At 36.8% G+C, this 27,761-nt stretch overlaps 1 protein-coding gene across 1 annotated transcript; it reads left to right on the forward strand.

The window, feature by feature from the left end:
* Nucleotides 1-9,172: 9,172 nt before the first annotated feature.
* On the forward strand, nt 9,173-27,362 carry LOC144439420 (epidermal growth factor-like protein 6). The gene is made up of 4 exons (XM_078128707.1): nt 9,173-9,234; nt 9,437-9,561; nt 24,124-24,216; nt 27,205-27,362. Exons 1-4 carry the CDS (start codon nt 9,173-9,175, stop codon nt 27,360-27,362), a joined length of 438 nt encoding a protein of 145 aa, XP_077984833.1.
* Nucleotides 27,363-27,761: the final 399 nt, after the last annotated feature.

The raw sequence follows: 27,761 nt of genomic DNA on the forward strand, positions 1-27,761 counted from the left end.
AAACACAGGGTAACATTTTCTAAAAAAACACTTTCTCGAATATAAATTACAACAATAAAACATTAAAGGAGCACAGACTGAGTTTAGACGGTTTTTACTTTGGTTAGTAATACAAAATACTTTACATAAAACCATGGCTAAACTAATCAAGTATAGTGTTTACAATTCATGTATCTGTCCACATAATTTTACAGCTCATTTTACAAATTTTTACAGCTCAGACACACCCTAAATCCCCCCTCGTAATTACTGAAGGACTATAACTCTGTGATTTCAAAGTTCTAACTGTCGCCATCTCAGAGTTTTATAAAGGAGGTTTATAAGCGTCATATACAGGTATATCAAACACCGACAGCAACCAGAACACTGATCACTAAATGTGAAGAAATATTGGATGCGGAAACTGACATCAACTTAAAAAGACCCTCTAAAACTGTTCTTTCACTCTGCAATGGCTGTACATCTGATAGAAAGAAATAAACAACAAAGAGACCATTTGGAAAACAATGGAACACCTGAACTAGACAAATATGTAATAAAATAAAATAAAAAATCTACCTACCCCACCTATTCTAAAATCGAGTGTAACCGGAACCACACCATTTTGTATTAGGCCTCGTGCTATGGTATTTACAATTTATAACAATTCGTTCTTTTAACCTTTGACCCCGAAATGGCACTTATCCAAAGGCTTGTGAGGCAAGAATTTATACTCTACTTTGCATTCTGTTAAGTGTTATGTGGTGGAACTGAAATGAATGCACGCAGGGGCTATTCATAATTGTAGAACAGATCAACTGGGGGTGTCAAACATATTCTATCAAATTGTAACAGAGGTGTACATACATATATAAATAAATACAAACACGGGAATCGTGCAAATTTGGTAGTTGACTGTGTTAAAATTCGTCCGTATGTTGCTAATAAATTTCTTTTGAAAAAGTCTGCTACTAGCTATGTTGAAAATCATAGGGCAGTCTATCTCCAAAAAATTATCTTGATGGCATCCCTAGCTCTCTATTTATTACTACTTCCTTGTTAATATAATCTGTCTAGAATGGACGCGTTCTAGTTGTCAGGGCAACCATACACAGTCTGACGTGAACTATCTGAATCCATTACATGTAATCTAATCGAAATGAATCCTAAAGAACAAGGTGTGTGTCTAAGGTAAGACAGCAAACGGTTGTAAGTGGTGAAGTTCTGAATGTCGTTGTAATTTCAAAAACAAATATGGCGACCGCCAACTTCGACCTCTCGACCGAGCTACAAACAACAGCAGAGAAAGTGAACCATGCAAAGATATGTCGACTACTCATCGAAGGTGGAACAAAGGTGCTTAGAGGTATTCTAGATACAATTCACCCACCGGATACACTGGCTCAGTGTCTGTCGAATCAGTTCTCAACGCTACAAAAGTTGAGACCTAGAATCATCAAACAACACCAATGGGACGTGTTGTATCCAATGCCACGAGTGACGGTTACATCAACCAAGTTTGATATTTCGTTACTTATGATATTACTCAGAAACATTTGCAATCTTTCACCTCCGACAACTGGATGGGATAGACCACCAGATTCAGGAGAACTTGAACTTGAAGCTGATTTGGTAAGAATGAAGATCTTTCGCAATAGATTACAACATTTTAGTAATGCATCGATTACAAATGATGATTTTCGTGACTTTTGGAATGATATCAGCGTTGTTTTGATTCGACTTGGTGCAAATCAAAATGATATCGATCGTTTGATGTTAGAGACAAGTATGGATAACGAGGAGACGGTGAAGTACATGGAACTGTTGGATGAATGGGAACAGTCAGACACTGAACAGAGGGAATATTTAGTCAGGATAGAGCAAAAAATCGATCAACAACGTGAAGATCAAGCGAAGCTATCAAATGAAGTTACAGCAATGAAAAAACATATTGTTGTCAGCAATGAAATTCAACAAAACATTCTGGAAACTTTGTCTGCAGGGCCTCACCCTAGGCAAACTCACGATAGCGATGTCAGGAGATACACAGGTATGTTGTAGGCAATAAATTGTTATCAATGAGACCAGAAGGTTACTGAAATATGTTACTCTAGTCAGAAATGTTCATGAATTGATTTGTCTATCCCATTGACGTTCATCCCAAATAAAGCATACCCATACTACATGTAGTAGTTATGTTACAATCATTTATTAAAGAGGCCATATGGAATGAGGATTGGGTATTTATTTTGGATTTTTAATTTATAACACAATTTTATCATGACGTTCTACTTGAAAAAAATCAATGTGAAACAACATAAGCTTATGCCAAGCTCTTGTTTGTAACTCAATACATTGCAAAAGACTGATAAATGTGTAAAACGTTTGTTATTTTACGTACAAAAATCAAACTGTTTTACATATTTGTTAGCTTTTTGCAATGTATCGAGTTACAAACACAGACTTAGCTTATGTTGTTTCATTTTTTTTTCAAGTAGGACGCCATGATAAAATTGTTTTATAAATTAAAACTCCACAATAAATACCCAATCCTCATCCATATGGCCACTTAATTAACTTCCGTGTGTGTCATATCTCTGACTTTATTTTAAAATCAAACATAATACACAGGGAACCTTGCACACCTGTAACTAGACTCTCTTACAGTCCTCTGCGCATCACATTGCTAAAACTTGGGTTGTTTTGTATGTACCGATATCTACTGCATAATTGTACTCCAATATCCCTGTAGTGTGCGCCCTCATCCGTCACATTCGGCTAACCTTTCGTTGATGTTTTAGTGTGACGCTCCGTGTTCATGGGAAGCCCGAGCGAAGCTCCGAGGACTGTGAGAGAGTGTAACCTGTAACATTTCACATACCTAGGACAGGGTTGTGTACATAGCTGTACCAGCTCAGCGGTGCCACGGGGGCTGTATCAGCTATGTGTACAATATCCCTGTAACCGCTCTGGCCAACACACTGTAAGGCTGTGGAAAAAATATACCCTGAAACGGGGCTGTGAGGCCCCCACAGCTGGTACACATAGCAGTGCACTTCTTCCTAGCACTAGGATATGAGTCTCATCCTAGCACTATATATATATAGGATGTGCACATGCTAGTGCTAGGAAGAACAACACATATTTAAATGTGCACATCCTAGTGCCTAGGATGTACAAGGTTCCCTGTGTACAGCACTATTCAATCCGATTCAGTTCACGTTTTAAAAACCCTTGTCTGTTACAAACACAGAAAATTGTCTTCGACACGAGAACTTGGCAAGTGTCTCGCGGAGATTTGCATTGACCTATCTACTGAACTTGTTTACACGTGTATACATTGTTGATAAAATAATCTATCAAGCCAAATTTCAATAATGTCGATATTCTATCTATGGAAATATGCTTACTTTCTGCACATATGTATCTTTCCAGAACCGACTGACCAATCACCTTGTAAAAGACCTCGTCTCCAAACTGAAGAAGCCTTTAGTGGAGGAGTACAAAGTGGTAGGCAATTTTTATATTGCTTGAATCAGTTTTTAACATCGAGAGAACTTACGTGTATGTGCATAGTGCAGGGATAAAGTGTTTGATACAACTGATAATCAGATCGGTATACGTAGAAAGCGATGATTATACATAACTATCGATATGTCTTAAAATTATGTATCAAATATTCATGTGCTGTAAAAAAAAAAAAAAAGTGATAGGCAATTTGTCATTGTTCATATCTTAAAAGGGTAGAGATTTTTATCTGGCCTGGCTAGCATTAGGCATACTTCAACCGTGAAAGGAGACCTTTGACTTGTGTATATTACTGAAACGTTGTTGACCAGCTCACTGTGCAGTTTATCGATATTTGTAATGTTCAAACGGGGGGAAGTACTCATTCGTTCTGCTGTTCCAATCGTCAGTACTCGTAACATTTCTATGATTACAGCAGAAGGGACAACTCAACAAATTTGCTAAAAAGAATATTTTGTTTTTCGAATGATATTCTAAAAGGGCAATGCTTCTGATGTACACAGTAGTCCTTCTTTACGCGTTTAATATTTGTATCAGTTACCTGAGAACTGTACATCTAACTTCTCAAGTTGGATAACCACCGATGGAGGGCGTTATTTATCACAATAGTTTGTTCACTGAGTCGATGCTGTATGTGTTTCTCTTGAATTTCAGATAAACTATCCACAGCAGTAAATAAGTGTGAAGAGTGGCTAAGAGATTACTATGAAGATAAGATGAGTTATATAGAACCAGTGCCTTGGTATGAAGGAGGATTTCGTTTAGGTTTGCTCGATGTATACACTCAGTTACAATTAATAGAACGAAGTCTGAGGGGCGTAGAGTACACGGGAGTAGATTTTAGAAAGGCATTTCTATCAGATAAACCAAAGCGTAGAATTTTAGTTGAAGGAGAGCCTGGAATTGGAAAGAGCACATTTTGTAGAAAGCTAGCTTTAGATTGGGCTTTGAAATCAGAACCGATGCTTGAGAAATTCGCATTATTGATTGCTTTAGAGTTGAGACAAATGACTAAAGATGGGGACATTTTTGAAGCTATTCGTGATCAGTTACTTCCACAAGACTCTGGAGTGAATAGTCAAGATCTCAAGCAATATATTTTGAATAATCAAGAGAAAGTTTTGATTGTTTTAGACGGGGCTGACGAAGTTAAGCAGTCAATTAAAGCAAAAGTAATGAATGTAATAACACGAAAAGTCCTTCCGAAGGCAGTCGTGATCATATCATCTCGGAGTACAGAGAGGCATACTTTGGTAAAACATGTACATCAGCATTTTATCATAAAGGGGTTTTCAAAAGAAAACATCTTTGAATATATCGAGAAATACTTTTATCCGAAGACAGAAATTTCAAGTCAGCTGATCAAAAAGTTGGAGATTGATGATAAAATGCTGGAACTTGCAGTAAATCCACTAAATGCTGTTTTGTTATGTGTTCTCTGGGAAGAAAGTAAAGGCACGCTTCCACACAAAATGAGCGAGCTATACGGTCAGCTCGTTATAAGCATATTCAAACGTTTCTGCGAGAAACACGGCTTACCAGCGCCTGTGTATGGGTGCTTTCCCCGGGAGTACAAAGATGAAATGTTAAATTTGGGTAAAATGGCGTACAGTGGTCTCAGACGAGACAAGGTCAGGTTCGATGAACTTGACCTGAACGAGTTCGGCTTATTAGATAAACGTCCTTTCTTATCTGTAGGTTTACTCACTCAGGAATATAGTACTGCAAGACTACAACAAAACAAATTCTGGGTGTTTATTCATAAAACATTCCAGGAGTATATGGCAGCATACTATGTTTATGAATCGCGTGAAGCTGACCAAGCACAGGTATTTCGTACTATTGTTGAAGATAGTAGACTCCGTAACATCTGCACGTTTTTGGCCGGAATGCTCGGCGACAATGGGAACGTCTTCTTCAACATTCTTCGCGAAGTTCTCGCTTCAAAAACCGGGCAAACGTTCGCTGACTGTAGTATTGTGGCGGTGAGCTGTTTAAATGAATCAGGAAATCCCACCCTTTTTGTACCGACACTTGTTTCTGCATTAATACGTGACAACACATTAAATCTGGGATCTGCCCCAATTGTTACGTCTTCTGGTTTCTCAGGGGTTACACACGTGATAGAACATTGCAATCAAAACCATGAGTCGGATAGCACTCTACAATTGAAAGAATTTACAGTAGGTTCGAATGCACCGTCTTCACAATTATTGTATGCCTTACGGGGGTCGCAGTACTTAGAGAAAATTGATTTAACTATTTTGAGTTCGTCGGGGGACAAATTGTTAAAGATTCTTGAAGAAGATCCGAACATAGTGAATTTGGGTTTGGGTATAAGATGTGACCAAGGCATTGACGATGTTCTCTCCCTCCTTAGCAAAGCTGTATCGAAATCGAAACGTCTTAAAGTTCTCACACTTGGTGTATTTGGCATAAGTGGCTTTTCAAATACTGATAATCTGGTATATGATGAATCTTTTAGTTCAATAATACATCTCCAAGATTCGTTGTATTACTTTTCGCTGTCAGGTCATCACAGCGCTGAAATAGTCTTCGTTGCCCTGGGAAACCAACTTATACGTCATCCTTCCCTCAAAACACTGGCGTACGGATTTCGAGCGAACAGTTTATTAGCAGAAAGACGGGCGATATTAGCAAGGGTTCTCACAGAGAATGTCAATGTGACTACTCTGTTTCTAAACACTGAAGCGTTTGACAATTCGGTCGATGAGGGCAGTAGACAGACGTGTTCGTACTTAAAATGCGCTTGGAATAATGAATTATCTAACGATGAAATTGAACATAGAATATCAAAAAGCGACGAAGTCTACAAAGCTATCAAAAACAGCAAAACGCTCAGACATGCCATTATTGATCACATCGGGGATGACAATGATCTGACGTCATGCTTTACGGCAATTCAACACAACAAATCGTTACGTTATTTGTTGGTATTGACGGGGAAAATAAAAGATGAAGTTGCTCGAGTGATTTTTGAAATGCTGTCAGAGAATACCACCATCGATGTACTCGGAATTATCAGTGAGGAGCCTTTCTGTATTCCAACTGATGACGTAATCTCGGTAAAAGACAAATTCCGAAAACCAGAATTCACACCAGACGGCCGACATAATGAAACTGAAAGGAACGTTCACGCGTATCACGTGTTACACGAGAAATTCCGTGATTTATTTAATTATATTACGGATTTAGAAACAAACATCGATTGCGAGAGTTCGTCAAACCGTGGTCGTCTTGTGAAAAATAAACTATTTCGGGATATTTTTCCAGTACTCATGGAAGTTGGTTACGATGTCAATGTTTGGGAAAGTATTGAATAGAGTTTTTTTGACAAATTGTAAATAGTATATGTAAATAAATGATACACTAAAGCAGAAGATGCAATGAGCTCTGACTACCACCGACCTTTCCTCTTCTGAAAAGGTATATTATAAAGTGATTCTATATATATATATGTATATATGTACAGATTTTGGTTTTATTAGCAATGTATGACAATCATGATACTTCTATATTCCGCTATTTACTCTAAGACTTGTAAGTTACCGTTGTACAAATAAATTGAAAAACAGTCAATTAAATTGTCATGGTATTAAATATCAATTAATAACAACAGCGTATAGTGCTATAACAACCCCCCCCCCCCCCACACAATCACACACACACATACACATACATACATACATACATACATACATACATACATACATACATACATACATACATACACACACATACACTCCCTCCCATATATATATATATATATATATATATATATATATATATATATATATATATATATATATATATATATATATATATATATATACAGTCAGTAGGATTTTCTTACAATTAGACTTCATGTTTACATGTATACATGCATATAATATTATAATTTTTTATTTATATCACGGTTGGCAGAGTGTAAGTTCTAGCAAGTCATATAGCCCCTTAACACTGATGTATGTAAAAATGTCCTTCCCACTCACCCCAATCTAAGACCACTATAATAGGGGTCTGAGCCCCTATAGAGCCGCCCCGACTCCCTTCCTCAAGGAAGATATGTCCCACTGCCTTCGATACACAGGTAATACACATTGTTGTTGGCAGGTGTTTCTTTACTCGTTTTGAAGATGAACCTTTCCTGAAGAAGAGAAAAAACCTAAATTGATTTATCTGTATAGCTTCGTAAGTACAGCCAACTTTCCGAGACTTATCGTAATGGTAGTTAGTGTTGGGATGAAAACCCAAGCATAGACCTGACCCACACCTGCTGTACTTTATAGTAATAGTAGTTAGTGTTGGGATAGAAACCCAAGCATAGACCTGACCCACACCTGCTGTACTTTATCGTAATAGTAGTTAGTGTTGGGATAGAAACCCAAGCATAGACCCGACCTACACCTGCTGTACTTTGCAATTGGTCTATTATCGTCTGAGCGGCAAGTTTTAGTTTTCTCTCCAAACATTAATCATGAGCTATCACTCCTTCTCTTTCAAACGAATCAAACGATTTCTTGAAATTTCTTCTTGAATAGTTTAAGTTATCTGTCATTTATTTTTCCCTTTTTAAAAGTACAGTAGCAATGACTGTCTTACACGCTTTGATAATTTCATAGACAACACCACATCACCACTATTCCATCACCATCATCATCATCATCATCATCATCATCATCATCACCATCATCACCATCACCACCACCACCACCACCACCACCACCACCACCACCACCACCACCACCACCACCACCACCATCATCATCATCATCATCATCATCATCATCATCATCATCATCATCATCATCATCATCATCATTATCGTCATCATTATCCATGCGTCTATATTTAGCCTTTTTGTTCCTTTCAATGCGTGTGCATGAAAAAAACATAAATATTAGTATTTATATCTAAGAATATGGAGGGGTGGTAGCGAGAAACAAAGAAATTGGTAAATGAGCAATGGCTGTTATTGTCAGATGGTTAACATCTTCATCCCACACATCAAGGCAGATAAAATAGAACAAGGAGTATTTGTAGAACTCGTGTCTATTATGTAGGGGAGTCATTCAGGCTATCGATGAAACCTGTCAATCACATACGCCCCCTGTGTCTGGTGTTAGAGAAGACTTTGTTTCCATGAAAATTTACCAGTACAAGTGTTACAGCCTTATTGTATTAATCTATGATGTACAGCTCTGCCTTAGCGTAATTCGAAGTTACGTTTGTGATCAAATTTCAGGATTGATGCCGGCTGACGGCCTGGAGTTGACCCAGTCGTGAACTGTTTTACTTCAAAAGCCAAACAGCGGATTACTAGGTTGACCCTGTATACCGGTGAAGTTTCACAAGTTGAATGCTGTTAATATTTAATGTATGCAAATGATGTGAAGCGCCTTGAGAGAGATATATTCACGGAGTACATGGAGTATACCGGAGCGCACGTCCCAGCTGTTCGTTGAATATATGTGTCTTTAACGCTGTCAGCATTTATTTCACCTGCTTGCATACAGTTTGGCACACTGGGTCCTGGCTCTTAAACTTGATTTTTGCTTTCCTAGGATTGGACAAGAAGCTGTCTCTAAATCAACAAGTTAAGTTCTAAGGGGTTCACCTACGCCGTGACAGGACTGATCCAATGATGTTACACAATCTACAGAGTGTCAATTCTCTTTTAATATGTATGTGCATTATAATATCTAGGTGAGTTGTCAAATTTTATCCTTATTCTACGTCTAACTAAGTGGTCAGTTTTTACTCAGACAATAGCACGCCACGGTCGATGGTTTTCATTTCTATTCATTTGAATTAAAAAGTGTTTTGACGGGTTCGTCTGCCTGTTTGTATAATTCAAACATTTATTTTCTTAGCTCTGGCGTTAATTCAATTGTGAATTTCTTTTCAGAAACCAATTGGTGAATTCACGATTCGTTTCACCATTTTCGTCGAATCAAAAGGGTCTTTGTCGCTTTGGGAATTCAATCGGCTGCTGTTACGGATGGAAAAGAAATCAAGCTTTCCAGTGTGAACGTGAGTCTCTAATAGTATATATCCATCGAGGGGTAAGAGGGTATGAAAGAATACACAGTTTGTAATCCCTTGTGCCCTATGCATAATCTAAACCTGCTCGTTAAACAGGGCATATACAGAAGACTCTTTTTATTACTCGCTACACTGTATTGTAAGTGTGCCAATGCATAACAAGTTTGCTCAGTGGGTAATTAGCGCTAACTACTTAGCAAGATTCATGAAAAAACAGGACAGCTCCATTCAAACCACTGGACAGTCACTAGTAGTCTAAGTTGCAATACAATACACCCTAATGAATCGGGGAACGTTTCCGCGTTATAGTGGTATACTCCAGGAGTGAATTAGATCAGGTCGTCTCCTAAAAAAATGGACCTGAGTGTTTACCAAAGATATCTTTTAAAGAGATAGTCTCTTGGGTTTAGTATGAATGGAAAAGACTCTGTCAAGTATACAATTGCAGCTTTATTCCTGGTATTATGAATGAAAAGTGTCATTGTGTCCATTACTTATCCTTGGAGTAATTTATAGTGTTGTAGACGGCATGTGAATGTGTTAACTACTAGAATTGATTGTTGGTATGTTCAGTTTGGTTCAGACAACTGGCCATTCAAAAACAATGCTCGTGTACAAGCCAGTACTCTGACATAAAACTATGCGAGCACATGCCACTGTCCTGTTGTTAAACGGCTAGTCTGGTATACGTAGACAAATGTATCATATACACTGTGTTTGATCAGCAAGTACTGTGCTGTTTAGACATATTGCGGTGCTTCTACTATTAAACAGATTGGGGAACTTAGATAGATTATACGTAATTAAAGTCGAATTATTCTCAGTCGAAATGGGCATTGTTTCGGAGACATTCAGAGCGGAAGTTAGGGGTAAACCATTTAATTTCGGGGGGGTGGACCTAACAACAATGTTTTTTCAACTCCCATGACAGCAATTTTTTTTCGAGAACAGTTATAGTACAGCAAATTCAGAAAACTAATCCTAGAAAGATTCTCAAAGTGTATATTTTTTTCGTGCATTCCATTTTATGGTTATTTCAGTTTATTTCAGTATTTACTAACAGTTTAGAATAAACCTTGACAAGAAACTTTCAAAGTTTAGGTGTTTTCAGTAAAAGTGATGATTAACATTCACCCAGATTGCATAAACCAGTAAATGTATAAAACTTTGAAACCCCCAAAATTAAGATTATAATTTTTGCGTAGTTATTCAACTGTAAGTAATCAAACGTTTCCATCGCTAGTTAGACTTAATTTGTTCAGTTCCCACGCTATCTGACTCACCTATGCTATGAACTTAACGCAACAATCTGCGACCTTTGACATTGACTCCAGGTCTCTATCCTGTGTATGGCAATGTTATTGACATAACCTGTATTACTACTGTACAGGAATTCGTATTATCTGCACCAATCATTACGTAGTTGTTGGTATTTGACGCTCACTGCACAAATATTTGTCACGTATCTATCGGCAATGTAGTTTTATTGCCAAAATGTCACTCGCTACAGGTACACGTAATACGATTGTAACACTGCTACTGTGATTAGGGAGCCTTCGAAAATTACAAGGGAAGGGCTGGGAGATAATGAGGGTCACTTTTACAAATCGGCAAGGACCAATTCTTAAAAATAGAATTAGAGGAGGGTCATATTTAACTTTTACTAACTGTGTTATCTTACTTTGCACTATTGTGTGCACTTGGCATCACATCGCTGTCACCGTCGTATCGTAATAATAGCACACATCAGTCTTATTGCTGACAGCCATGCAGTGAATCGATTGTTAGCTTTGGTGCTGGGAGAGGAGTGGATATCACAGTTGTCAAGGGGGTAGGATATTGGGGATAATGTGGTGGAGTGGAAATGTTGACCTCAGTCCCGACAATGGTGGTAGTGAGCACATCTATTCTAAGGGAGTTCTGGCCTCCATGCCTACCAATTAGATCTAAACACGGGTGTTAAATATTAGAGTATGTTCACACAATTCACTGTTGCGGTAGTAGTACAACCCCCCCCCCCCCATGCCTTTATAGTTATTACTGTGAAAAACCAAAACCCATAAAGTTATTAATATAGTGGCAGCGATGGAATCGAGTCCTTCCGGGGACCCGTTTATCCCTGACATACATCTGGCAGCATTTAACCATAGACAATGGAGGGGACTTCCATTGTCTATGATTTGACCCATGTTTTTGAAATATTTGAACAGGGAAACTGTCACGTTTTAGAGAAAGGAAATTGAGGGAGGACCACTATTTAGAAATGGAATATAGGGAGGGATACTTTTAACGCAACAGACCGGACTAGACCCCCCCCCCACGTAATTGACTGAACGCTCCCTTATACACTAAACGGATTATGAATTCTTCAGATTTCACTGACAGGTGACAGCTGCTGGAACCAGAGGGTCCATGCTGGAACCTAGCGAGCGATTTGGGGTCGAAATATTGGAACAGATCTCGAGGAAATGTATTTTTTCGCTGAATTTTGATATATATGTACATGATGTTACTATTCATCGCCTCGACCGGGTTTCTTACGCTAGATTTTGCCAGCATTGATTTTGTAAGGAATTTGCTTATGGCTTTTTTCACATGGAGACCTCGAATGTTATTTCTTTGTCTCTTTCTACCTTCTTGGATTTCATTGCAATGTATTGTTTATTTACTTTTAGTCGCATCCTTTAAATCGCACCCTGGAGTGTACATTTAATTTTCCCTAGGTATAGCTTCCGTAGCAGTTAGTAGAACGCTCTCGGCAAGCACGGAAAACTTTAAATGTTATCAACCTCTGAGGGCTACCAGTATAAGGTCACCACACACAACGCATAGCGTTCAAATGTCTTAAAGAAATGTTTCAACCCCCTTGCTAGATGTTGGTGGTATGTTGTTTTCTTTAACTTCATGCGACTTTATTGAATAAACCATACACATCGGATGTGTATGGACAACAAACCACCCTGCAAACTTTAATAGTTTCTTAGCTCATAGAATTTGCCCAACAAAAAAAGCATAGACTCCAGACAGTAACTTCCGTTCGTCTGGTCAACTCGTCTACTTTCGACAATGGACAATATCGTACTTTGTGTGAAAGTTACTTCTTCATTTCATTACCATTAAATTACTTTCCATGTATACATACATTTCAAAAAGCACTTAAATTCATGAATGACAAATAAAAAACTATCAATCAATTTCCAAAAATCTGAAGGCAAAGAAACAACCTATTTTGTTCATTCTACTAATTTGAAAATTATTCTCACTTTTTGATACATCCGGTGACATGTTTGTCAATGAGCTTTGAAATGCTTTTAACCTCAGACAACTAACTATTTCTAGTGGTCTGAGTTTTAATACGCAAAAGAGAACCCTTCTTACTGCAAACATACTCAAGATGTATTTTATACTTTACATGAACTACACTAATGAATTATATTATGGCATCAATGGAAGAGGTTTAGTGCTGACTACCATGGATCTATCTCATGCATTATCCACACGTGTGTAAAATATAGTGACAACAGCTGGTAGAGGGTGATAATTGAAGAGAAAAGAGTGACTGTGTCGTACAAAAACTTCTGGTTTGTCTCACTTGGATGTCAAATTTCCTGTACAAGTAGGGTATGATGAAACACTTTGTGTAGTCACGTGATCACGATAACCCTACACTGTCAAGTGTATCATTCTACTCCAGGATTTGGCGACAACTTTGAATGTGATATATATATATATATAATTATACATTGTAGAACCATTAACAGAAATACGCTTTCAGAAATACAAACAAATACATGTACCGGATGAAAGCATCGTCGCAAACCACGGCCTCTTTTACGGCACCGTGCAAAACGCGCCGTCTCGTTATTTCGAAGTTCGCTGAAGAAATAACAGCTCTGGTTTGCGAGAATGGATGAAAGTTGCACACAGAAAACACCCCCTTTTGTAATAGTAGAACCTAACAAGAAGTCTTACATGTGTACTACTTCATAAAGTATACAATGTGCTTGCAATTTGAATGGTAGATCCATCTCCGAAGGGGGGAGGATGATATGGGCTTTAACTGTGCAAAGGCTCTTATCCGGAGGAAAACTATAGATACTCATCTCTTTGTAAAACACGTCATTAGCATGTTACTTAAAATCATTTGATAAAGACAAGTACCTCAGGAGATGTTTACTGTCTCGAAAATTATTACTAAGTTCATCAGATGAAACTAAAATGTGTATACACATTCAAACCTTAAATCGTGTTTACTAGAAAATAACAGAAAATCCAAACTTTGCGAGTCGGAAGATCTAGATAAATAACTGATGTTTTCGATAAACCGCAATGGTAACTTTCCAATGTAACACTTTCGATTATTGTCTGTGTTTCAATGCCTTAGGAAAACCACATAATCACATAAACCCTATCAATTGTAGTTAAGTATCATTCTTAGCTGTACATTGCTGTAAACAATTTGATCGAAAGCTGCTTATAGTTTGAAGTACAATCAATCCTACTTGAATGGACCAAAATCTTCTTGTCATATTTGCCATGGCCGAGATTTAGATACGGCCTGACAGCAAGCTCAAACCACACTCAGACTTTAGTCTTAGTTGGAACTCACTTCAAGCACAATTGTTGGCAAGATTATGCTAGCTTGAATTGAATTCACGAATGTGTCGACTTCTTGATAAATGAATGGGTTTTTATATATATCTTGCTTTTTTTTACTCGCCATGCTCAAATTTCCCAACCTTGAAATTGAAAGGTTTCTTTAAGATGATATTAAGGTTAAGATGTTATTTCAACATTCAAACTGTGGGAGATTGTTTATTTAGATCCGATGTGTCACAAGAACAGTCATGTATCTCGTCTGAAGGCTTTCAATTAATTGTAACCTTCCTGTATTGTTCAACAATGCCCCTCAATCACGAATTTGACCCTGCATGCCATACGCACGTTTATTCCCAGCAAAAGGTAATCTAAAGCACGTTTTCCAAATGTCCATTAGTTTCGATTATATGCTAAAACGTACGATGAGTTGAAGTCAACGTTTATTTTTTCAAAACCAGAAATGATCCAGACAATTGTTGAACACAACACCACAAGACTTGTGTACAAATGCCTCTGTCGAAGATTCAGATACACTGTACGTTTCCATTTCGTGTAGGCTGAATATTTCTTATCAGCACATAAACTTCGAGAATCTTCGAGAATCAATCAATCAATCAATCAATCAATTAATTAATTAATTAATATGCATTTGAAGTGCGTCTTATCTTTCGAAATGAGACCAATGTTTTACCACACTTCTTAATCTCGCAAACCAGAGTTATTATATATACCACTACATTTCGAGGGAGGCTCTTTAAGAACGTTGCCGTAAAACAGGTCGTGGTTTGCGACGATGATACTTCTGGGATGGCCATTTCTTAAACTATCTACGCGTATACGATCTATCATACATGTATATATTCTTTAACAGCTCTAGTTTGAACTATGGTATGTTACACTCTAGAACTATACTCACACATAGGTTTGATATTTTAATGCAATAAAAGGCCCTAGTATGTATAAAGTGGTCCAAGTTCATTAAAGAAACTGCTGAAAACGCTTTAAATTCGCTTCAAGGCAAGTAACGTATAAACATAGGAGATTATTTGCTCTAGAAGCGTTGAATGCTAGATCTAATAACAGTACAATGTACACGTGTATACTTTTTACGAGAACATTTCGAATATAACAAATTGAAGTCAAGTATTGCATCATAAATTAAATCTACTTCGACGGTCCTCCATTCCCATCCATGGGGTTCCCCACCCTGTCCTTGTTACACGATTCCCAGACGTAAAGCTAATCTTACTAGTAACCTATGTATTTGATTGACATGTGCAGCCACTGAAATCACTTTGTAAATTTCCTTGGGATTCCTCCGGGTCTTGTGTCTATGGCTGTACATTGCCGTCAACCCTTTCGTACCATGAACTAATAATGGTGTATGCAGTATATACTGACCTATTGGCATTATGAATTCGTTCCATATGGAAAAGTTGTTTTTTAATTTAGCGAAAATTTGTTGCTTTTATCTAAATTATTCGTCAATCATAAGATACTGGAACATTCATTGCTACTCAGTCAGTCCGTCATTAATGTATGTATGTAGGTATGTAGGAACTGACACTACGGACAGTGCAAAAAAAATATATGTCAGGCCCATCGTGGAGGTATTACTAGCTTATACCCCCATGGTTGCACGTAGATTGTGCTATTGTCTGATATCAAATTTTACATTCGTATTATTTCTTTATAATGAGGTAATGTTCAAACTTTCCGAATGTTATTGCTATGCAAATTAGCTAATTAATATGTACCTATATGCATGAATAACACTTGGACGACATGCTTGACATCGGTACTATATACCACTTACTACATTCATAATGTTTATGAAAAATACTTTAAAAGACCGCGAAATAGTGTTCAGAATCAGCAGTTCTAATGTACTGAAAATTCCTTAAAGTTTACGGTTTATTTATAGATTATAAGAGCTACCACCTAACACAGCGATTGAACAACTACCCATTCTTTACTTTTGGCGCGAAAATGATAAGTACTATTCAATGTGTAATCCTAGACCCTAGGGTCTATGGTGTAATGTCAACCCAGCGACCCGTTAAATTTCTTCTAAGAATCTGGGGTGACGCCTAACCTTACAGTTATACTAGAGGATAGTGTTCAAAGTATGTATAAGGTAAACATCAGACTCAGTATACAGTACGTACAAATGACAAGTCGGAAGCCTTTAGCTTTTTGTGAGACTATATATTTACATATATTTATTTTGGCTTCCTAAGTATATTTTGCAAATTACCGCCCAATAAAAAGATGTCTCTGTTTATCTTTCTCTGTTATAAATTATATCGACAAATTGTACGTCGGGTCATTTATCTCAGTGGTTAATTACAGCCAAGCCGCTATGCATATTGGTTATTTCTTGCATCGCATTCTTCAATGAATAACTACCGCTTACTCTATTTACAATATTTGGGGTCATGCTGGGTCAAACTGTGTCTGTTTCCCACTAGTACTCTTTACAGATGTATCACATTCGTAAAGACTTTTCAATCGTGTTTTGAATTCCATATGCAATATTGTATTCCTAATGTAATATTTAGCTCATTCTGTACGTCCATTCCTAATGTAATATTTGGCCCATTCTGTACGTCCATTCCTAATGTAACATTTGAGCCATTCTGTGACTGTTGCTTTGCAGTGTCACAAGCTGAATTTATGATTTTGTTCCTAAGGGTGAAAATACTTACATAAATCCTGCTCAAGTTTAATGTTAAAGTGGTCATATGGATGTGAATTTGGTATTTCTTTTTTACTTATAATTGATAGAACAGTTACTTAATAATCAAAAAAAAACTATGCGAAACAATATATACCAAGCTCTTGTTTGTAACTCAATATTAAAATTGAAGAAATGTGTGAAATGTTTATTATTGTACGTAAAATAACACCATTTTTACAGGATTTAAAAAAAATCTTTTTTGCAATTTACTGAATTACAAACATAGAATTTGTCGATGCTGTTTCACTTTTTTTCAAGTAGAAAAACAAGTTTTTTTATAAACTAAAAATCCAAACAAATACCAATTTGTAGTCAATATGGCCTTTTTAAAATCGAAGGCAATGAAAATTGTCTTCTGGCGTTGGTAACACAGTTGATGAATAGTATAAGGGGCGTTTCCTAGACATTTTAGTATGCGTATATTGAATTACTTCATTGGATTGTTTATATATTATAATCAAATGCCAGGTTTTGAATTCTGGAAAAAATATGTGATGGTAAGGAGAATATTTATATCGTCTGTACATTTTAATAGACAACAACAATCACTTCCAAAACAGCATATAAACTCAGTCCGTGCCCTTTCGAGAACTTTTGTGTGCCATGTTTGTCCATGTTGTGTCAGTTTCCTATATCTTTAACGCTTAGTCCATGCTGTGGCGATTACCATGTATTATATACACATCTAATTACATATAAGATTCGTTACATTCCACTCACATGCCTTAAGAATTGTCATTCAAACAAAACACTGAGAACACAGAGCTCACGCCAAACAAACTGGGAATAGCGAATAGAGTGGAAGTCTGTCTGACCAAGTGGTTATTCAAGGTCACAGTGGTGGTGCACGTCCTTGTGGTAGTGGCTCTGTGTATACATATATAAGTTCCTTTACGCTTTTCACCAATATTGTACATGATATTAGTAAAATACTATGTTTAATATAATTCCGTAAAGACTGGTTACGAATCTGATTGCAAAATTTGGTTTTATTTCATACACGAAAATATCCCAGATCCTCAGAAGTCGGACTATGTTTGTCTTCCTTGTCTTTACTCGTATATTTATTATTGACGGGTCTTGGTCCTTGCTTAATACGAAAAGTCATATTTGTCTTTCCACCGGGGTAAATCTTAAGCAGAGGATTTGTAAATGTGGTGAGTATGAGACGAAGTTCCACCTTTGACTTACCCCCGGTGATCTCTCCCCTGAGGGCTGTAGACAGTCAAAAGTGGTACTGCGTCTTGTACTACCCCTGGACAGAGATGGTGGTTAGGTGGGTCACAGGTAGGGTAAAGGTTTGGTAGAGGTTTGATAATTTATACTTTTCGTGTTAAGCTATAGCACTAGTTTCAGTCTACGGGTCAGAAACAATGCCAAATTTTTACTGAAAAATGTTTTACTGAGCCCATACTTTCCATTGTCGGAACTATCTTTCTGTAAGCACGTTGTCATGTAGTTACACTCGACACCAATATATCACATTCTATAACAATTATATCGTTTAGAGTCTGTGGGAAAAAAAATTAGGAGCATTTAAACCGTGGGAAACATGGCCAAGTTTAAAAAGATCAATTGTCCAGTCAGGTGTAAAATGTAACCATTATGAGACCAGGTGAAGGTCAATGGAATGACGAACATGACTGATGGAGTAAGTGATCCATTAAAGAATGTGAGATAGTACAGGCGTTAGTGTTATTGACAAGTCATGTAATATTCCACCCCAAGTCGTATTTATCTCCATGTTGTCGCCTTTCTTTCATTGGCCCCACGGTTAGTATGGTTTCCGAGTATGATGACAAACTTGGAAACCGGAGACATTAAAACGACAATATTCTAAAACGATGTTTGTAGTCAGAATAGTGTAGTGAGTTGTGAGTGATCTCAATGTGGTCAAGTACTACATACACCCCTGAATATACTCCATATGTATCATAGTATGTGATACTTTTATTGACATAGTGATGCGTGACCCGGATGAGAGATCCTTACTCAAAGAATGAAAAGTAACATGAATTTGAAGCATCATTCCAACTCTTAAGCTAATAATATTGTTTGACGATGTGATGTTGGTGACTACTGAACTTTGAACTTTGACCCCGCCCCCTCCCATATTTCGAAGAATTGTAGTTTTACCATAGCTTGAGCTAGTACACCAGGGTGAGCATTTTGGTTTCCATCGACTCCATAGTTGTAGACTCGGCGGAAAACTGTTCAGCTTACCCTTCTGATATGAGCGCTAAGATTGACGTATCAAGAAAATAAATCCTGTGAGGTTGCGTTGTGTGATCTTTCCACTCAAAGTTTAGAGTTGTGCTAATCAGAACAAGAGATATTAATGACCGGGAACACCGAGGGACACATTCTTTAGACTTTTGGACTGCGTATAGATTTGTCTCTGAAGAAAATGTCAGTAGTTGACATACTTCAACGATTGCCTGTAAATCAAGCGATAGAACTGTCAATGAAAGACAGTGTTCAGCTAGTACTATGATGACCTATGTTCTGTTTATCCATTATTTCTACCTGAATGCGCTGCTGTCATGGATAATTCCACACACTCTATTAAGGTATTTCAAAAGAAAAGTCAGTCTAATTACGTTGCTTACTTCATCACTTTAGCATTTGGTGAAGCCCCTATTGAAATTGATTGACCTCCCACAATGATAGGCGGTGACCCATGAAATGTATCAGGATCATTTCCGTTTTAATGTACAAATCCTTAGATTACTGTAAGGTACATTTCAATAATCCATTTGACCTTTCCATCAACTGTTTTGTTCAGTTTGCGGGTTTGATGATTTTACCTTCAACATTGTCTGTTTGTCTTTTCATTGGCTTGCTTGACCATATTGATTAAAGGGCCGAGCTGTAACCCCCTCCAGGTGTCCACTTCTGATTCTGTCCATTGTGTCACCCCTGAATGACCTCAGTTGAAATTAACAATACAGACCGACTGACAAGGCTGACTGGCTGAGGCTAGACCACCCAATTATAAACTGGTCACCTTCCTCCGCATGTAGTTGATAGAACCAAAGCAAAGTTTCTATCGAGAGCTTTCGACTGGCTTTTTAGGAGCTTAAGTTTCGTATAAGGGGTGTGGATTATGGTTTTGTTTGACCTTTAGGTTAGAGTTACGAGATTGGAGTATGGATAATAGTAATCCCTAGATTTCAATACTGGTGGAAAACTAGATCTGCTTGTTTTCAGGAAAACGTCCTGTGGATGTCAAAACTAATGAGTGCGAAGTATTGTTTCCATATGTAAACGTATATAGAAAACATTGACAGTTACCTCCTTTAGGTCTTGTGAACTTTTGCGGTTCTATGAAAATATACACAGCAGTATGCTTTCTACCCGGGCACTGACTGGATATTGACAGTATTCCGCCATGGTGGATTTTTGAAATATATGTATGTATGTATGTATGTATGTATGTATGTATGTATGTATGTATGTATGTATGTATGTATGTATGTATGTATGTATGTATGTATGTATGTATGTATGTATGTATGTATGTATGTATGTATGTATGTATGTATGTATGTATGTGTGTGTGTATGTGTGTGTGTGTATGTATGTATGTATGTATGTATGTATGTATGTATGTATGTATGTATGTATGTATGTATGTATGTATGTATGTATGTGCGGATGGGTGGATGGGTGGATGGGTAGGGTGTGCGTGTGTGTGTGCGTGTGCTTGTTTGTTTGTTTGTCTATATGTGTATTCATTTACTTTGCTCTTAGTTTTTATTTTATTTTTACATGGCCCAGAAATGAAATCAGTTTTCCAAGCAGACGATTTTATCATTTCCTTGTGTCAGTTAATGACTCCTAAGTCAACTCTTGACTCCTCAGGCTAACAAGTAATACACACCTAGAATGTAGCAGCTGAGAACGGATACGTGTAAGGAATCTTTGAACGCCACTAGGTTGCTTTCAAGTTTCACATTGTCGATTTTCCAACAGTTGGTCACATTTGTCAACAAAATCGAACTGAGTTCATGTGGGGGGGAGGGGGGAAGAAAGAAACTATTTTGCCAGGCATAGTAACGATAGTAACGATACTACCCCCACCCCACCTCACCCACGCCTGGTTCTTTGCGAAAGCGGAAATGTTGTTGTGCCTCTCGAGAAATGATTGATGAGATGATAGCAATCAGGTGTCATTTTGAGAGAAAATATCACATCTCAGCTATTTCTGTTTATATTTACGTTGTAGTCTATCCTAAAGAAAACGTACATTAGAACAGCAAAGAATCGAAAGTACCTTCATCCACATAATCTGATAAAATATAAAAGGCAGACTTTCCTCTATTGCTAATGGTTTATCGAGGTATATTATTAAACAAATTGTAAATTGCGAATTCGGGGATATTTGTTAATATAATAGCGATGGATTAATTATGATATTGAATACGTCACGTACATGGTGTGGGAACACATTTTAAGTTTATTTTGGTATACGGAACATCAAAGGCGTGTAATATTGTGATCATGTGGATGTACATGTTAACTATAGAGCCAACATGTAATATTAGCCGCAGCTGACCTTGTTTGCCATCTGGTATAGTACTGACCAATACAGATTATAAGGACACTTCACCCCATTACCATGGGAAATCCAAGAGCAGTCAATCGTCAATTATACATAATGTAAAACTCAATTATTTGATGCGGTAATTGGTTTATCTTTAATAGCTTGTGATTCTTTATTATAGATGGTATAACCGAAATTATCTCACTCTCTCCTCCCTCCTCTCCCTTAACTTCTTTTTTATCCATAACTTTTATTTAGATTTGGCTTATTAGACATTAGCTGTTACTTGCACATGTTTACTTTACCGTTCTATCGAACTTCAAAACACAATGAACTAATATGCTACCAATCAAACCCGGTCGCAAGGAATCACACAACAGAACAAACACTCTCGCTTCCTCTAGATATTAAAATGTTTTCCACCCTTTTTCTTCGTCTTCCCGGCTTTACCAATTTCGATTTGGTTTAACTTGACTTTCTGCAGTTCGTTTTCAATGCAATTGAAAAAGTACTTTCGAATTCTTTCTGACCGTTTAGTAATTTTAATCCAGTAAAGTCACATTGTTCACCATTTTCTTCATTTTCTCTTCCGTTTAATATATAAACCGATATTGCATTGACTATCCTTGACTTCTTACCGTCGTAAAGATATCGTAGATACGTGTACAACCGTACAGCCGATTGTTTCCTTATTCATATTCCAAACATACCTTTATACATGTCGTAAAAGACGAAGTTTGTTTACTTGTGTTGCTGTGGATACGACACAGAATACTCGTGAAAACTGAATAAATATGGTACTGACTTTTATTAAGTTAGGAATGCAATTGCAGTGTAGATAATGAAACAAGCATGTGGACATGACCCCTTTGACATTACTGACCTTGTGTGGTATCGTTTCTAGCATCATGTTGCAGTCGGTAGATCTAGTTCGTCCATGCATGAACTGAAACAAACGTACCATTGCGTAATAACAATTATTTGGTCAAAAGTTCAGTCAATAACCCAGACTATCATATGTCAACCAAGGGTAAAGCTACATGTATCTGAGTCGTTTATTGTACACGTGTTCCTAGATATCAGACCATGAGATTGACAATCGTATCGTCGTAAACCACAGCCTCTTTTTCGGCACCGTCCACGACGCACGGCCAAGAGGTTATTTCGCAGGACGGTGTCGCGGAAGAAATACTATGTACCCGTAACATCTCTGGTTAGTTTGAATGGACAATAGGTTCTACCACTTAAAACATTCGATGAACCAAAGCACAGTCGTCTGTGGCATTTTATAATTGATTTGACTTTAATACTCATAAAATTCACTCGGCTGTTCACGATGATGTCAACGTAGACTGTTCATTCACAGCCCACAATGACTGTAAACTTCATATACTAGTATAATAGTAAAACGTCAGTAAACTTTATAATATAGTCCTTTATTATAGTTTAGGGGCGAGTGTTCCTCCTTGTGTGGGAACCCTGGGTTAAAAGCCATTAGAAAATATAGTGACACGAATCATAATTTAGTATCATAAGACCATGTCACCGATTTTGGTTCGGCCTGTCTTAGTAACCCTTACATCTGTATAAGATATATTTTGTAAAAATAGAGCAATATATCACTACAGCCACAGTAAGAAATTAAATCTGCCATGGTGTTACTGCTGTATGAACGATACTAGTTTGATTTATTTAAAAGTGTAACCAGAAACCGTCCTTGTATATCACTAACACAAATATACATCTGTTTTAACTTTCAGAACCACAGGTGATGAAAGTCAAAGTAGTCTGTTCTTTGGAATCGCTATGTCATGTAGTGCAAAAATTAAGTGCCAATGGTGAAAGATGTTAATTCTAGAAAAATAAATGGTTATTTGATTGTCTATGTTTATACAGCAATTATATCTAATCTATGTCAACTCATATTTTGTATAAATTTACGAGATTACATTACACTGCCTTTTATTCTTATTTCCTACTTTCAATACTTTTCCTCTATTTATTAATGACGTTTAAACACAATAGTTCCCTTCGCCATTGTTGGAATATTATGCTCTTGATTGCAACTGGAATGTTTTTTGTTAGATAGAATGACATACTCGTAATATCACACACCCCGAAAAGTATTGAATCGTCTGTGGGTGAACATAATTAACCTATACTATGGTACAATAAATCTAATCAAATTGGTTTTGGGGTCCGCTACCCAAAATCAGCAACCCAATTTCAACATGCTACTGTTCTACTACTTGTAGATAAATAGACTTCTGAGTGACATATACAGTATCTAATTATTGGTATTTTAAAAATTATCAGTGAATATATTGTTGGTTGTCTGGTACTCAAGTTACAGTTAGTGCAGTTCTTTTTTACCCCTGACTGAGAACTCCTTCAGGTCGGATCAGCTGATCTCTCTTAGTTACGCTATGTTTTAAGCCATAAATATATAACTTATATAAAAGATAAAGCCTACTTAACTAAAATATACTTAGATGTGATTATGTTCCAAGCTTGTATTTAATTTGATGGATTTCCCCGACACCATCTTGTTTCTCAATTTTCCTCACAGCTTATAGAGTAAGACTTTGGACCTTGCAATGAACATATATATATGTTGTGATTATACATAAATTATGTCTTTACTTTATTGTGTTTCTTTCAACAGCTGTATGCAAGGAACCCTGCGAGTATGGAAGCTGCACGGGACCGGATAAGTGTACATGTGACCCTGGCTATATGGGGAAAACCTGTAGTGACGGTATGTGTCGAGATAACGTTAGTTTATTTATAAAACCTTGACAGCTTCGATGTACAAAATGTCGCTTTACATAATTACATAATGACATACCGACATGATAGTAACAACGACACATAACGGGTAAACACAAGAACATTGGTCACATTCTTCGGGGTTTGATATCGCCTTATGACATACCTAAAAGATCCCGACCTACCTACCTACCTACCTACCTACCTACATACATACATACATACATACATACATACATACATACATACATACATACATACATACATATACATACATACATACATACATACATACATACATACATACATAACAGGTATATATATGTATGTATGTAATATATATATATATATATATATGTGTGTGTATGTGTATGTGTGTGTGTGTGTGTGTGTGTGTGTGTGTGTGTGTGTGTGTGTATGTATACACACCTTTGTTCTTGTCCCTGTTGCTTTCATGAAAGGTATTTGGTACAACTGATCTAGTATATATACCATAATCTTTTTTCTGTCAATTATCGTATCTATGTATCTATCTAATATAGAAGTCACCCACTGTCTAAGTTCTTGTATTCATGTGAATCTAACTATTTCCTGAAAGCAACACGTCATTTATGTATATATGTAAAATGCATAGACGTTTTTTTGGGGGTCATTAGTATGTCGGTATATGACTAGCACGTCTAGGCCTACCGTTACGAGACACGTAAACAATCAGTTTGTATTGCAGTTCACCAAAACCCTTATAAGCAATACGGCAAAAGTTGTGACTGGTACCACCAACACCAAACTGTATTTAGACGTTTTAAAGTAGATCATTCATCTTGATGATTTCATCATTTCTGACTTGTGTGAACTCATTACATGCACCGTCTTTAAATGTTTGCCGTTGGCACTATCAAAGATTGCAACCAATTTGAAGACAAAACACTTTTGTTTGACTATGTTAGTATGTACAGCTGGTAACACATTTGTGGTTTCAGCAGTACCATAAAAATGTACATAAATGCTCCAATGACGTAGAAACTGACCACAGACAAAATTTATTTAGATACTCCAAATTTTGTCTAGGCCATAATCTATCCAGACACTTTCGTTGGCGCCTAATCAAAGTTTGGGTGTGACAGGTATTATATTCCTGACAAGGTCATACACTGATGATACAGTAATACTTCTCAACGATATAAGCTTATTGATGGTTACATTCTGATAACATGGGATGTACCACGTTGAATTTCCAATGAACAAGTTTAACTCTCAGGTTTAAACCTAAACGTCAACTTTCCGAAATAATTCAATTGGGAACTTCTCTACTTTCCCACATAATACGATATACTTAGTGAGAATTGTACATGTATTTTTGAACTCTTCCACAACCATCGAGTTAACATTTCAAGTTTCCCACCACTACTGTGTGACTTCCCACAGCTTTCCAGATTTCAATTCATCTAGATCTGACACGTAGCACAATGCACTTTTCGTCGGCCGTGACCTCCTTTTGTGAGAAGTGGGTTATATTGTATGCAGAATTAGAGACATTCATTAGAACTACTACTACTACTATAGCTTTAGGTTCGTCATTAATTTGTTAGAAGCACAACCTGTTCATCAAAGTTGAAATTGCCTTGAACCACAACAGACAAAGAAGTCCGTTCTTGAACCTGGAGGGTTTATCTTTGGATTAGTTTGTTATGCTACTGTTGTGCATGATAAGAAAGGATATTTACTTTAAGTCTGAGCTGATAATTGATCAATTAAATGTTAAGTAATTATCGTATTTAGTTTGTTGGTGGAGGGTCTATGGTTTGACCGTAATGGACGAGATGGAAGAGATAAGCTGGTTTCCATGTCTGTAGTATTACCCACAGGCTACATCAGCGTGTCTCTTCTAGCCATTTACTTACACATACATAGCACACAGACATGTAACTCATTGACTCGCAGAAATACAGAAATACAAACAGACACAAGACATACATATATGTGTGTATGTATGTGTGTATGTATGTATGTGTGTATGTATGTATGTATGTATGTATGTATGTATGTATGTATGTATGTATGTATGTATGTATGTATGTATGTATGTATGTATGTATGTGTGTGTATGTATGTATGTGTGTCTGTGTGTACGTATGTATGTATGTATGTATGTATGTATGTATGTATGTATGTATGTATGTATGTATGTATGTACATTTTGTATGTATGTATGTATGTGTGTGTGTATGTATGTATGTATGTATGTATGTATGTATGTATGTATGTCTGTGTGTACGTATGTATGTATGTATGTATGTATGTATGTATGTATGTATGTATGTGTGTACGTACGTACGTATGTATGTATGTATGTATGTATGTATGTATGCATGTATGTATGTATGTATGTATGTATGTATGTATGTATGTATGTATGTATGTATGTATGTGTGTGTGGGTGGGTGGATGGATGGATGGATGGATAAATGGATGGATGGATGCATATATATATATATATATATATATATATATATATATATATATATATATATATATACACATATATATACATTGTATATATATATATATATATATATATATATATATATATATATATATATATATATATATATATATATATATATATATATATATATATAAGACGACGTGGCACGACACACTCTAATATTATGATGAATCTTTCTTAAGTTTATACTTCATCGAACCCCGTACCCTCATGACAGCTTCAATCTTCAATTTCATTGGATTAGTGGAATGGCTACATTTATTCATTACAATTTGTACACCATGATAAGACCAACAATTCACAAATAAAAAGGCTACCCAAGGCAGTCAACACTGGTCGATAAGAATGGAATGTATATGTGATTGTTTCTTATCATGATACCATCCTCTTCTCAGGTAGTCTATCCAAGATAGATGTGTGTTTATCTAACGTGATACTAGTATTGTTCCTTATCGTGTTGTTACCATGCAGATTACAACGAATGTAGAGATAACGTGTGTCAACATAGGTGTATGAACACAAAGGGTAGTTATCGCTGTTACTGTCGTCATGGTTACGTACTATCAGAAGACGGGCGTACATGTTATCGTAAGTATTGCGGGAACATAAGAGCAGGATTGACAAGTTGATTAATTTGTTGCTGATCAATCGAATTACTTGATCAGTTAGTTATATTCGCTGGTCGGTTGATTGGTTCTAGTTCATTGTGGTTGATTTCTTCTTCCTTACTGTATGCTACTTGCGTTATATGTTTTTTGCCTTTTTAATTTCCAACATGTGTTTTGCAACCTGGTATAGTCAGATATGGCCACCATACGTGTGACCATTAGATTGGTATCACCAGTACCATGCTAAAATGAAAGTACTGTGGTGTAATTTAGCTCGATTTTCAGGGTCAGACAAACGATATGATCAGCATACCTAAATGTCAACATCCTGTTGTCATGGCATACTTAGAAACGGCGAGTGGTCAATGTATGTAGTGTTCTCAGAGTCCTGGACAATTTAACACCTTAACCACCCGATCT

The sequence above is a fragment of the Glandiceps talaboti genome, chromosome 8, assembly GCF_964340395.1.
Source record: "Glandiceps talaboti chromosome 8, keGlaTala1.1, whole genome shotgun sequence".
NCBI lineage: Eukaryota > Metazoa > Hemichordata > Enteropneusta > Spengelidae > Glandiceps > Glandiceps talaboti.